Here is a 13952-nt window from a genome sequence, read left to right as displayed (position 1 = left end):
ATGCCTTAAACGCCTACTATATATTATAATATTAGGTTTATGGAAGGGGCTTAGCCCTATTATTTTGTTATTTTAAGATTATTTTTTTGATATTTTTAATAATTTACGTCAATTAATACAGTTAAAGTTAACACTGTGTAGCCGAATAGACTTTTTTATGAAGTGAAAACTAAAATTTTGGTCTCACCCATTCACCCAAATTTTTCAGTCATGTAATATGATATTAAAATACATACTACCAATAGCCATATAGATGTGGATATCTAACTTCTATGTTTCATGGTATCAGGTGTATAAATTATAATATACATAACACCCATTAAGTCATTTACCTATATCCACCCACCCATTTAAGAAGTGAAACGATTGTTTCACGTGATATATGACTGTATGAGTTTGGCGCCACTGAATTTACACATATTTTATGAATTATTTTTATTTACCTATTTAGTTTTTGTTTTATACATTTTTTACGTGTTCTGTACGCAAATTGTAGTATTGACGTATTATACATATAAATGAATAGGAAATATTTTTTAAATTATAATTCTTAAGTAGCTAGGAACCTACTTTAATACAAATCATTTTTAAACAGAATATTTTGACTTATAAAGGTTTTTAGTGCGTTTTTCGAGATGATATTAAATTTATTACGTTTACGTATTCTTAGTTATTACTAACTTTTTGTATAAATAATATTTATTGTGTACCTAGGTCTAAGTACGATATTGGCGCTTTCATACAAAATATAAATGATTACTGAGATTCTGAAAATAGCAGTAGTGTTATTAAGATTAGGTACTGAATAAAGCTATTTTATGTGTATTAATTGTTGAATAAATTTCATAAGGAAAATATGTTTATTGTTTTCGACAGTCAAATTATTTGTTCAATAGCTCTTTATTGAAGATGTAATAACATTTGAACATTTCACGAAGAAAGTGAACATAATAAATTATAGACTATGTAGTATGTAGCCCATATAAGCACAATTTGTTTCCTATTATTTGGAATTTTCACAGATATTGTTTTTAATATTTTCCATTGATCAGTTTAACTTAAACTACTAAACATTGGCCATTACGTGTAATAGGTACAAACAATAAAGTCATTTTGCCTTAAATTATACAGATTACAATTTACAAGCGTCTTAAACGTAATTAAAATAAACCTAAATAGCATGACGAATTGACGAATGTATTATTCGGATAAAGATAGGTACACGTTTACTTTATATCAACGGGCTAAATGCAACGTCACCCGTCACCAAAATCGTTATTAACGTAAATATTTGCGTGTACGTAATTGGGAAATATTAATATTTCGGTCGTAATACCTAACTAGTTATTAAAATTTGTAAAAGAGTATAAAGAGTTCAAACGCAGACATTACATATTATTAAATAGGTACTTAGATACCTGTAATATAATACGATAGTGAAAAAAATGCAATTTTGGGGAATATAAAATATAAATTACAGTCAATCGTATTAGCCAAAAGTCTGAGTGCCTGACCCACGCGAACGTTAATAATAACCAAGTTCCAAGTAAAAGAATTAAGAAAGTATGGTGTTTAACGCGTGCGCTCGCTTACTATAATTATAATGTAATCACGTCGGCGGCGGGCTTTAAAAAATAAAAATACCAAATTCGGCGGCAAGTGGTTATTTTTTAGTTTTCTACTCTTTTTCAATCCATGAACGCGGTTTTAAGGTTACGTTCGTTCCAGTCGTCTGACCGAACATTCAAGGAATAGATTACATCGAATAAATCGAAAGACACAGATAATGGGTATCGTTATGACGTGCGTTCGAGGTTCGAGCTGACCCTGCGCGCCTTGAATGCACCGACGAGACGGTCGGCATACAAGGCAATTTTATTTTCAACGAAAGAAATATATAGGAAGTTTTTTTTTTCTGGCGGATCGAACAGATAGATAATTTCCAATATAAATGGTGTTGTCAACGACTGTCAAAAAGTCGGCGATCGGTAACGTCCGAACCACTGGAAAAAAATAAAATGTTCCGCCGTTCCCAAAAAGGATTAATAGTAAAATATGAAAATATTGAAAAAGCGGCGGAACGGGCCGCCGCCGCCGGAGTGCCGCGCGCGGCAGTCGGCGGCCGCTACTACGCAATAGACTGACGTCACAGTCACGTTTTCGACATTGCGCGATGGCGTGTGCGGGCCGTGGCGGTGTGTCAGCCGTGGTCGCGGGTCGGGGGGTCCCCTTAACCGCTCCGATTGGGTCAATGTCTGCCGTCTGGTGCTGCGTCCGCCGACGTTTCCAAAATGGAGACACAGCCGTGTCGAACTCGTGATTAAAACACCATTTACGAATGACCCAAGGCGAAAGCTCGATTACCGCTGACGACGACGGTACAAACAAGTAAACGAGTAACGGCCAGCGCGTTCGTTTCAGTATTTTCTGTAGGTTCCCATTATCGGAAAAAGGCGAATAACAATAATATTCTCGTCCGTTTCTCCCGCGGTCGAGGAGTTCGGTCGGTCCGTTAACGCTAAGCCGCGGTCTGCGTGTGCGCGCTCTCGTGTGTGTGTGTACCGTGTTTGAGTGTGCGTGCGTACTGCGTACAGTCCGTCGTTTTCCAATGTGCTGTTCTGCCGCCGCCACCACTACCCTCAGGTAGTAGCGTAGTATGTGGGCCGCGAACCAGGCCAGATAGGCGTATCAGAAAAATTTCTTCTTTTTCTTCTTTTTTTTTTTTATCAATAAAAAAAAGTGCGGAGCAATAAATCACGTTTCCTTTTCTCGTTCCGTTTTGTACGGCACATATTTTCCTTTAGGTACCACCCGTGTGTGTTTACGCCGAATTCGCGAGTTCGCACGAATTATGTAAAACCGAAGAGCAGCCATCCGCCGCACACTTAGTCGACGACTGCTGTAGTGCTGTCTACTTCGACGAAGACGACGACGATTGATAGAAGAGCTACTCCGAACAGAGAACTCGACGACAATATTCACACCACCCACCGGTGGACATGAGTGGAAGGCCCAGGACTACTTCCTTTGCTGAAGGAAATAAAACTTCTCCGAATCCTCCTCTGGGCGGAATTAAAGTCATAAGTATGTACTTACACGTTCACGTATATACTCATACACACATTTGCATTCTTACATACATCCATTCTCGAGTGCACTCAAAATTACTTAGGTAACTAGTATAATCGCAATACTTACTTTCGATGACAGTATGTTGTCTTTACAAATTGACCCACACTATTTATACCGATCTATCAAATGTTCTGCATACTGTTATACTTTTTTGTGAAGTGGCGAAGGGATATCACTGATTTAATCTGTTTTATTTGACTGTAGTACATTTTTTGGTCTACCGTTAGGTCATTACGGCTTTTTATCCCTATCAAATAGGTAATTCTACTAAATTATCTATGATACACTACCTTCAAGGTAATTTCCTAAATTTATCTTGCATGTTATGTACTTGGTTATATGTATAGATATACATTCCTTATTCTGTATTTAATTTTTTATAACTTATTAGCATTTTGTTATATTATTTGTGGGTTAATGAATAAATATTAGGTATACATTAAATTAAAGAATCTTGCATGATTTTAGGTTACTTAAATTACATTTAAGGTCTTATTACTATTCTTGTGATTTAACAAAGTAGCTAATTAATTATGTATATGACAATACTTTCAGATATTTTCTATAGTCATAGCATTGATTATAGAATTTACTATAATCTATTCTATAATCAATCAATGGTCATAATTATTTACAAAGAGATAAATATTTATTTTTCCAACAAAGAAATTAGTTATGATCCTTTATTGAATTATAATCATAAAATTATCCACCTTTAGGTATAATGTTTAAATAATGTACTTAAATACGTCATTCTCCTAACTATGTTAGATAAAATATTAATTATTATCACAGTAAAAAAAAAAAACTGTCTAGGCCTACTGTTATTTCATTAGTCACATTATGGTACTAATATCTACCTAACCTACTTGTAATGTAAATTATAAATTCTGCATCATGTATTATTATAACCTTTTTATAAATGATTGATTAAATTTATGAATATGTATATTCAAAATTAAATATGATAGTAAATATCTGTATTATCTAATTAAACTAAAATATTCTCTTTTGAGAATTCACTTTTTGTTCCTAATTATAATGCAATTGCATTCAATTCATTATGCAATATTTGAAAGTTTATTTATGCAAAAAATGTGTTTATCAGTGCTTTATTATGCAAGTACATTTAATAAATTCTCTAATGCTGTGTAATATTTATTATAGAGCCGTTAAATAAGGATGTACTTACTTATATAAAATTTTCAAATTCCAAATAATTTGGTACTTTTAATTTCTATAGAAAATCTAAAATTTGGTGGTAGGTATGTTATAGTATGGTAGATTTATGATCAAATTAAAATATTTAGAGGATATTTTTATTAAGGTCTACACACACTGCAGCAGTGGTATTGGCGTTAAAATGTAGCTGGATACATTTTACTGTCGCAATGGAAGACAATAAAATTTTAACCTGCAGTGTATGACCTTATTTAGGTATACAATTTTCTAATTAGAGTTTTGATATTTTTATGTTTTAAGTAGGTTAGGTTAGGTTAGGTTAGAAGTATATGTATTTCTTTTAGCCGAATAAAAATAATAATTTTTACCTATGTATCTATGGTTACTTACTTGCCAGTTAATTAGGTGACAGGTGTATGCTCGCCCATTTGTCTTTATTACTTGCATATACCTAAATCATGAATTAATTTATTAAAACTATCTAGGTACTTATACAGTTAATTAGTTTGATTCATTAATTAAAATAATTTTGGTTGGTATTGAATAAATGCAATTTATGCTATAGTCTTATATAATTTATCGATTTATTATTAGTTATGAAACAGAAAATATTATTTATTATTAAACAAATTAAGCGTGATTTACATTTTGGTATCAAAATGTTATATCTTACCTAAGTATCTTAGTGAAGTGATTGAACAAATTAAATTTATCAATTTTAATTTTTTATTTAAATAAATAACCTTTATTGAATCTAAAAATATATTGGTCAGTTGATTTCATTGTGCCAAGTTAATTTTGAAATGACAGACCTTTTTTCCAATTCAATGTCAATACATTAGCTTGAAATGTTAGTAAGCTAAGTAGTGATGGATTTACATCTCCCGTGTGAGGATCCTTCAATAAATGATGTGGTTCCTATTTGGAATCCAACTGTGGTAGCAAACTCTGAACGTCTAAGACTTCAAGGTACTAATTTTCTTAATATTACCCTTTAATGGTTTATTTAAAAACTTTTATAAATTCTCAACTATAAATAATTTAATAGGTACATATTTCTTTTTTAAAATTTAATTTTAACTTAAATGAACATTTTTTTATTCCGTTTTCTTATTACTATTGTGTATGATCTGAAAGAAGTCTTAGTTATCTAAATAATTTAAAGAACAGTTAAAATCTATAATTCATACTTGAATTAATGATTATTTATATACAATTAATCTGAATAATATATTTAATGTATTATGTTTATTCTATATATTTTATATTTTATTATTTATTATTAATATTAAATATCATTGGAATGACTTTATTTACTAAATAATATAGTATTTTAAGTAATAATTGTTAACTAAAATAAATGATTAGGTATAACTATAAGTCCTAATTTCTTAGAATTAATATTCTTTTTAGTATTTGTATAATATTTTCTTGTCATAGTTTATCTTAATAATTGCATTATTTCTGTTGAATTTATTTAATATTGAAAATATATAAAATATTTTGTAACTATGATAAGAACTCTATCGAATGCTTAATTTTTAAACAGGCAAATAATAAATTATTTTATTTAATCAAATGTAAGAAGTTAAAAATATTAAGGTTAATTTTACTATTTAAAAATTACTCATAGGCAATACTCAATGAAAACAAAAAAAATTAAAACTATTAAACTACCACCCTTTTTAGATTCGTTATTTTTTGGTTTTTAGTTTACTGCTTTTATATATTTTAATCATAAATTATGGTTATTTTTTTTAATTCTATAATTTTCCTTATACCTTATAGTTAATAATTATGTCTACCAGATATTTTATTATTTACATATACATGTATTTAAAACATATACTAAAAATAGTTTCTAACTTAGGTAAATTAATAGAATTACATTTATTAAATAACTACATTTTTATTTATAATATTAGTAGTGACTTTATTATTTGTTGTTGCCTATCAAGGTATTAAATATTCATTATTCCACGATTGATAAGCAACATGATAGTCACTGTTTTAAATCATAATAATATAATATCTAATAGTGATTTATACAATAACATATTAATTCAATAACCTTGTTTTTAGTTTAAATTATTTAGTACAATATTTCACAACTATTAGACATATTTAAGTGTTGGTAATTTTCAATGTAATTTTATTAGAAAACATTTTGCAGTTGTTAATTAAATTAATAATATGTAAATATTTATTATATAATATTACCTACCCATTTAAAATATATTGATGTCAAATAGTTTTTGTCCTAATCTTATTTGTTTTTTAATTTAGTTATGGTAATTTATTTATTTAAGGTAAAGATGGCAGTAAAGTCACTACAGTTGTGGCAAATCCGTGCCAAGGACCAGATCGACCCTTGGAGGTGTCGTATACAGACACAATGGTTATCGGCAATGGAAGTTTTGGTGTTGTGTACCAAGCCAAATTATGTGATACTGGAGAAATGGTTGCTATTAAAAAAGTCCTTCAAGATAAAAGATTTAAAGTAAGTTCTACTATTTTGTACTTATCAGTAAAATATGAACTTGCTTTTGTTAGTTTGTTTTTAAAATATTTGATTTTTTTGAGGACTTCCTCTGTACTGCCTATAAAATGTAGTGTTTTTACATTAATTATTCAATATTACATAAGTATTATAATTAAAGAAAAATGTGTTGGTACAAATTGCTTAATATCTTGTAATTAACTGAGCTTTACTCAGCGACAGATTTTGTTTAAGGTTTGGCATATTACTCAGGAATTTAGTTACAATATGTATACAATTAATTAAATAAAATATCATCCTTAAATAGGTACCATAAATTATTATTTATTTATTTTTTGTATTTTGCCTAGAAGTAAAAATGATTTAAATTGCTTCCCAATAAAATTTTTTTTATCCCCGTTTTAACTCTAAAAATAAAAGTTGTAAATTATTATTTTTTTATTTAAATTAGTAATTATGAATATTTTGTTATGTATTTATTAATATTAATTTTATGGGTTATTATAGAATCGTGAATTACAAATAATGAAACGTCTAGACCATTGTAACATAGTGAAATTGAAATTCTTCTTTTATTCAAGTGGTGACAAGGTAATTTTGTAATTATTAAACTAGTTATATCTTTTTATTTTTTTAAATAAATGTGATTATTTCAGAAGGATGAAGTTTATCTAAATTTAGTTTTGGAATACATACCAGATACTGTATATAAAGTTGCTCGTCATTATAGCAAATTAAGGCAAACAATTCCGATCAACTACATTAAGGTTTGCTTCTTCAACAAATTATAAAATTACTAATGAAAGAAAATGGTATTAATTAATTTATTTTATAGCTGTATATGTACCAGTTATTCCGAAGTTTGGCTTATATTCACTCATTAGGCATATGTCATCGCGATATTAAGCCTCAAAATTTGTTATTAAACCCTGAAACAGGGGTATTGAAATTGTGTGATTTTGGCAGTGCTAAGACTCTTATCAAGGGTGAACCTAATGTATCCTACATATGTTCAAGATACTACCGAGCACCTGAACTGATATTCGGTGCTATAGATTACACAACAAAAATTGGTAATTTTTTTTCATACATTTTATTTAGATATTCTTAAGGTTTATAAAAATTAGGTGAGCCTATACTAATTTCTATATTTACAAATTATTTATTTATTGAGATATTAATTCAAAATAATTATAATATTTTATAATAATTATTGCTGATATAATTATTTATTAGTTCATAATAACTTATTGTTTTCGAATTAAAAATATTTCTTATACATACATTTAACATTCGCTAATATTGTTTTCTTTTATTTATTTGTCATATTTAACAGCAACTATTGTGTTTTAATTATTATTTACTTATATAGAATATATATTTAATTTATATACTTTATATGATAATCTAAAACCAATATTTGAAGATGATGTTTAGAAAGCTAATTATTTGCTACAGTTCCCTTACTTAATAAAATATTTTTAAAGATGTTGGTATAATTTTAGTGTTTTATAGAATTTTATTACTGATTAATTAATTTATTATCAATACTCAACAGTTACAATACTTAAGTTTTATTTAAAATACAAATTTTCCAATATCTTTGTAAAATTATTAAATATTTATTTCTGTTTTCAAAACTAGATTTTTTTTTTTTAATATTTATGTATTTTTATTTTTATTAATTTATATTTTATAGGTACTAAATAATTAAATTTTAAAAACTTTTCATTTTAAAATGATAATTTATGAATTATTTAATTTCTTAGTGAAATATTGATTTCTTAGATGTATGGAGTGCTGGATGTGTATTAGCAGAACTTATGTTAGGTCAGCCAATCTTCCCAGGAGACTCTGGTGTTGATCAGTTAGTGGAAATTATAAAAGTCCTTGGCACACCAACAAGAGAACAGATTAGAGAAATGAATCCCAACTATACAGAATTCAAATTCCCACAGATCAAATCTCATCCTTGGTCAAAGGTAAGTTATTATTTGAATTATATTTGTATTGAATTTAACTAATATGTGTAAGGTTAAAGAAATAACATAATTTTAGAGTTTGCTCATAGGTATTTTTCAAAACATTTCATTTCTACAAACATTACTAAATTCAAAGTATTATTTGTAGTCAATTAAATCTTGTTTAAGTTAAATTAATTTGATCTAGATGATACAAATTAATATAGTAAGTATTATAGTTAGTATATTAATAGTTTGTTAGTAATTACTTGTAACTAATCTATAAAGAAAAAATATTAAATAAGAAGCATTATTGTCTATTTATTAATTTTTAAGTTTAGATTATTAAAGATTAAATTATGTGAGCAAATTCAATTTACAGGGTGTTTTTATTTCTTTATCTATCAAATAATAAAACTAATTTTTCAATTTCTTTTTTTTTTTTATGTTTATTTTTTTACTAATATCATTTTAGTAAGACATGTTAGAGGAGAAATATCTATACTTTTATTTTTAACGTACATATTGTACCTTGCAGTTTATGCTGCAACGCATGTCGTTCCCAAAAAACAGCAATGTTCATCAAAAGATTAGAGTAAGTCAAAAAATGACAATGAGACGTTTGAATATCTAACCGGTTTTTCTTGTTCAATTATTATAACCTTTTGACATACTCTTTATATTAAAAGAGTCTTAACAACTGGCCTACAGAGGTTACACGACTGATTATTTAGTTTATAATTATAATGTTTTATGAAGATAATTTCAGTTTTATATAATAATAATTTATTAAATATTATATTTTGATAAGTTTAAAACAAATTAAGTATTTGCTCGTAAAAGTGGTATTCGACTTGTGGTTATTACTGCTATATTTGAAAGTTACCGTAGAACTTAAAGAAAATTAGAGCTCTAACATGTCTTTTGAATTGTCATATTTATTTAATTTATGCAGTTTTCTTTTAATATTTTAACTACAATGAAGTGTGTGTGTTTGAAGCGTATATTCTATGTGTTAACCTTAAGGCGTCATTTGTAAAGGTTTTCCGTATGCGGACACCAGCAGAAGCTGTAGAATTAGTGTCGGTGTTACTTGAATACACTCCATCACTTAGGGTGTCTCCATTACAAGCTTGTGCTCATGCATTTTTCGATGAGTTAAGAGATCCACTCCATAGATTACCAAATGGACGATCATTACCTCCACTTTTCAATTTTACACAATTAGGTAAGTAATTAACATAATTATCCTATAAAATCAAAAATTATACTAAATTTTCTTTAAGAGGATGCCATACTCGCATGTGTTGTCTCTGTCTTACTAATGTTCATCATAACAAATTTTCATTCAGAAGAATACATTTTGTGATGCTAGCTTTAATATTATAGTACATTTTAAAGTCGTAAAATTTTACATAGCTATAACTCACTTTAAAATAATAATATCAATATAAGCATATGAAATTGTCTAGATAATAGCCTAACAAGCCCTTTTAACCTTTAAAGTTGATAATAGGTAAATTTACTCTAATATTAAAGCTAACATCACAAAATGTATTCTGCTGAACGAAAATTTGTTATGATGTACGTTAGTAAGACAGAGACAACACATACGGGTATGGCGTCCTTTTAAGAATGTGTTACATGTGCATGTGTTATTTGTATCTTACAAATGTACCAGTTAAAAATAATTTACAAATTTACGTTCTGCAGAACCAATTTCTGATTGTTAGCTGTAATATTACAGTAAATTAGCCTAAACCAAATTCAATTGATTAAAATATTATCAGTGTTTACTGTTTATCTTATGGTTCTTTACATTTTTAAAAAAAGTCATCAAGTAGGTATGTAAAATATAACAATTAAAAATACACATCTCTTTTAAAGATTAAAATATTGTAAAGAACCAGCATAGAAAAACCAAATAGATAATATTCTTATCTAAAAGTTTGATAATTGACCAATTTATCCTAATATCAAAGCTTATCATAAAGTTGGTTATGCAAATTTTATATTTGTAAAATAGAGGCACCACTGATTGCAATTATTTCTCAATCTATCTTAAATAATGTTAATATATTGTTTTTAATTTAATTTAAATGTCAAACTAAACTATTTTATTATTTTTTTTTTTTAGAATTAAGTGCAGCTGGGTCTTTGAAATCTGCTTTGATACCCAAGCATTTAAAAGATTCCGTGGGAAGTGGAAATGAAGCATCTGCTGCTAGTGGTGGTCCATCTACTCCAGAGAATATTAATCCCGACAGTCCAAATCACCCTTCATCATCAACTACTTCCAGGCAACCTTCAAATGAAATAGTTTAAAAGGTAAATGGAAATTATGTATTTATTATGTAGATAAAGATAAGTTTCTGTGAATTTATTTTAATGGGGTTGTCAAAAAACTCATTATTAAACTACAATTTTTATTTTAAAATCCTATATTCTTAAATAGTGAGTTATTTAAATTTATATTTGATTGAATTTTCATCAAAATTATACTAATTATTTATTATTTATACCCATATTTTGTATTTTTATACTTTATAACATAAAATTTAGCAATTAACATTAATTAAAATGTATTGCCAAATCAAAAATAACTAAGTTTATAATTTTTTCCTTTTCTTTAATCTCTTTATTATTGTTATTAAGCATGCATATTGATTCAAACGGTAACAAAAGCAATTTGACGTTATTTAATGAAATATTGGCAATAATGTTTTGTCAATGAAGTATATTACTTATTATTAATTAATATAATTATAAATAATAATAATTTATTACATTATTGTTTACCTAAGTATTTTTTCCATAAATTAAAGTAAAGTAGTGAAAATAAAATGTATCTACAAAAATAGATCGGAATTAAATAAAAAATAAAATTTAAATGTACAAATTGCGAATTCTGATCTACTTGTAAATTATTATTTATTATCTTAATATTTTACATACTATATTATTTCTTTATTTCTTCATTTCTCAATGACAATAACATTTAGATACAATATTTGATTAAAACTAGACTAATTAATCTTATTGTCTAATAAATAAATAAAAACAGCAGCATGTGCAACTAACTGATTGGTATATTGATAATTAATATTATCTCTACTTTCAAATAAATTACTGTGAATTTTAAACTGTTTAGAATGATAAAAAAATGTTTTTCTAGTGTAGAATTGGTAAATAAGTTTACCATGTATCGTGACTGAAGAATAAGCGTATTTAATGAGGCTTTATTTTCTTATAATAGCTAATAATAACTATAATATATTACCTACATTAAGTGGTTTTTTTTAGTAATTCTTAATTAAATGTATTAAATGATGATTACAGCAAATATTAAATGCATTTGTTAATTTATAATCTTTAACCTATTGAAACTAAACTGTTAAAACAAAGGACCTTGGCCTTTAATGCTTTAATATGTTAATTATAAATATTGTGTTTTTTTTTTGTTTACAGTGCGACCAAAAAATGCCTTGGCAATCAAACCACTCACAAACATTTAAGGTAATATATTTGTACACCGAAAAAAACTTATTACAAATTCATCATATCTGTATTGTTTTATGTATTAAGTTTTTTTTTTAAAAAGTACAGTCTAAGGTTGTCAACTTTGTTATTAGGTAAATTTGTTGATACCTAAACTCGCCTTATGAAATGAATGAATTACGCAATTTTAAAACGTTTTTAAGCTCATTTTCAATAATACTAACAACCATATTTTTTCTTTTTGTTGTTACAAACTTGAAACAAAATTATTGGAACTAATAATCAGTCTTATTTTAATCAAATATTATTATGTTGTTGTTTTTTTCCTTTTTTTATGGTAAGATATTTGTTTTTTTTTTCCCAAAGGATCTCGTCAAACGTGTAGCCTTTTAAAAATTAAATTCAAATTTTGATTTAGTTCCCCATTACTTGCCTTTTGTGTTATTTTTTAAGTCCAAAGATAATTTTATAAACAATTAAATGTGTATTAATATATATACTATAATAAACTTGTGTAAATATAGTGCAAATTCTTATGGTTTTGTAGTGTATTTTTTATGTGCGTAATTGATGTCCATATTATGAAGGAGTAGGTCTAATGCTTTTTCAATCATAATACATATTAATACAAGTCTAGAGTAATAGTTAATTTCATAAACTACAGACAATTTGTATATCATACAAAATGTGCAGCGATTTTAAAACTTCTATTGCATATTGCATTGATAATTTTTATATTTTTGCATATCTAACGTTCCTGTTTTTTTTTAGTAGACTACTTAAATATTAGCATATGTTATAATGACTTCCAAAATTCTAATAAAAATAAAATATCATTCATATTATTTATTCAGATAACCAATATTGTTAGTAGATTATTATATAAGTATAATTTGTACCTCAAAAAATCTATACAAATAGAATTACCTTAAACAAAATTGCATCTATTTAATATTGAGGTAGCAATAATTAAAATTCAATGATTATATATTAATTAACATAAAGCAGATACCTATTGTAATATACTGTCCTTTCATATCTTCTTCTTTTTTTTTTTTTTTAATAAAATATTTACTAATGGGTTTAATGTATATTATTTGTGAAAAAATTTGTTTTATTGTTCATAATAGTTGCAATCTATTAATAATAAATTGAAAAAAAAATATTTGTCAAAAATAAAACGTTCATTCCAATGTATAAATGTTTTAATTTTATTTTTTATATATTATACTTATAATATATATACAATTTTTTATTTGACGTGTATATTTTTAGTTAATCCAAACTGATTTTTTTTTGTCATACTCAAGGGTTCCTCTCTTTTCTCAAGACTATACGAGTATTGGAAAGAAAACAAGCTTTTTAAACTAAATAGATTTTTAATTTTAGTCATTGATTTGAAATTGTTAATTAAAAAAAATCAAATGTAATGAGTAATGACTATTCAAAATTATGTACAAATTAGTTACTATCACATGCAATTTATGTTATTGGCACGTATTCCCAATTAATATAATTCATTGCATGTAAAATATAGAAGCCCGTAATTTCATTTTAACATCAATTATAGTATATATTTCTTTATATAGTGACCCAAGATTGTTTGGCAAAAAGTTCAACAAAAATATTGCTCTTTTGGCGTATTATGTTATTATAACGTAATTTATTTATATGTATAA

The 13952-nt window shown here is 26.5% G+C and overlaps 1 protein-coding gene across 4 annotated transcripts; it reads left to right on the top strand.

Annotated features, from left to right (window-relative positions):
* Nucleotides 1–2242: 2242 nt before the first annotated feature.
* On the top strand, nucleotides 2243–12813 carry LOC132927670 (protein kinase shaggy). Of its 4 annotated transcripts, none has more exons than XM_060992260.1 (9): nucleotides 2243–3084; nucleotides 6624–6814; nucleotides 7322–7405; nucleotides 7471–7581; nucleotides 7650–7887; nucleotides 8603–8796; nucleotides 9802–10003; nucleotides 10913–11103; nucleotides 12244–12813. In XM_060992260.1, exons 1-8 carry the CDS (start codon nucleotides 3000–3002, stop codon nucleotides 11098–11100), a joined length of 1293 nt encoding a protein of 430 aa, XP_060848243.1. In that variant the 5' UTR covers nucleotides 2243–2999; the 3' UTR covers nucleotides 11101–11103; nucleotides 12244–12813. The 4 variants fall into 4 exon arrangements, with proteins under 4 accessions (XP_060848243.1, XP_060848259.1, XP_060848237.1 ...); XM_060992276.1 differs by having other exon boundaries at nucleotides 2245–3084; nucleotides 9817–10003; XM_060992254.1 differs by lacking the exon at nucleotides 2243–3084 and adding an exon at nucleotides 5176–5283.
* Nucleotides 12814–13952: the final 1139 nt, after the last annotated feature.

The sequence above is a fragment of the Rhopalosiphum padi genome, chromosome 1 (assembly GCF_020882245.1).
Source record: "Rhopalosiphum padi isolate XX-2018 chromosome 1, ASM2088224v1, whole genome shotgun sequence".
Lineage (NCBI taxonomy): Eukaryota > Metazoa > Arthropoda > Insecta > Hemiptera > Aphididae > Rhopalosiphum > Rhopalosiphum padi.
Note: the sequence above shows the minus strand (reverse complement) of the source record. Positions and strands in the feature narration are given on the sequence as shown.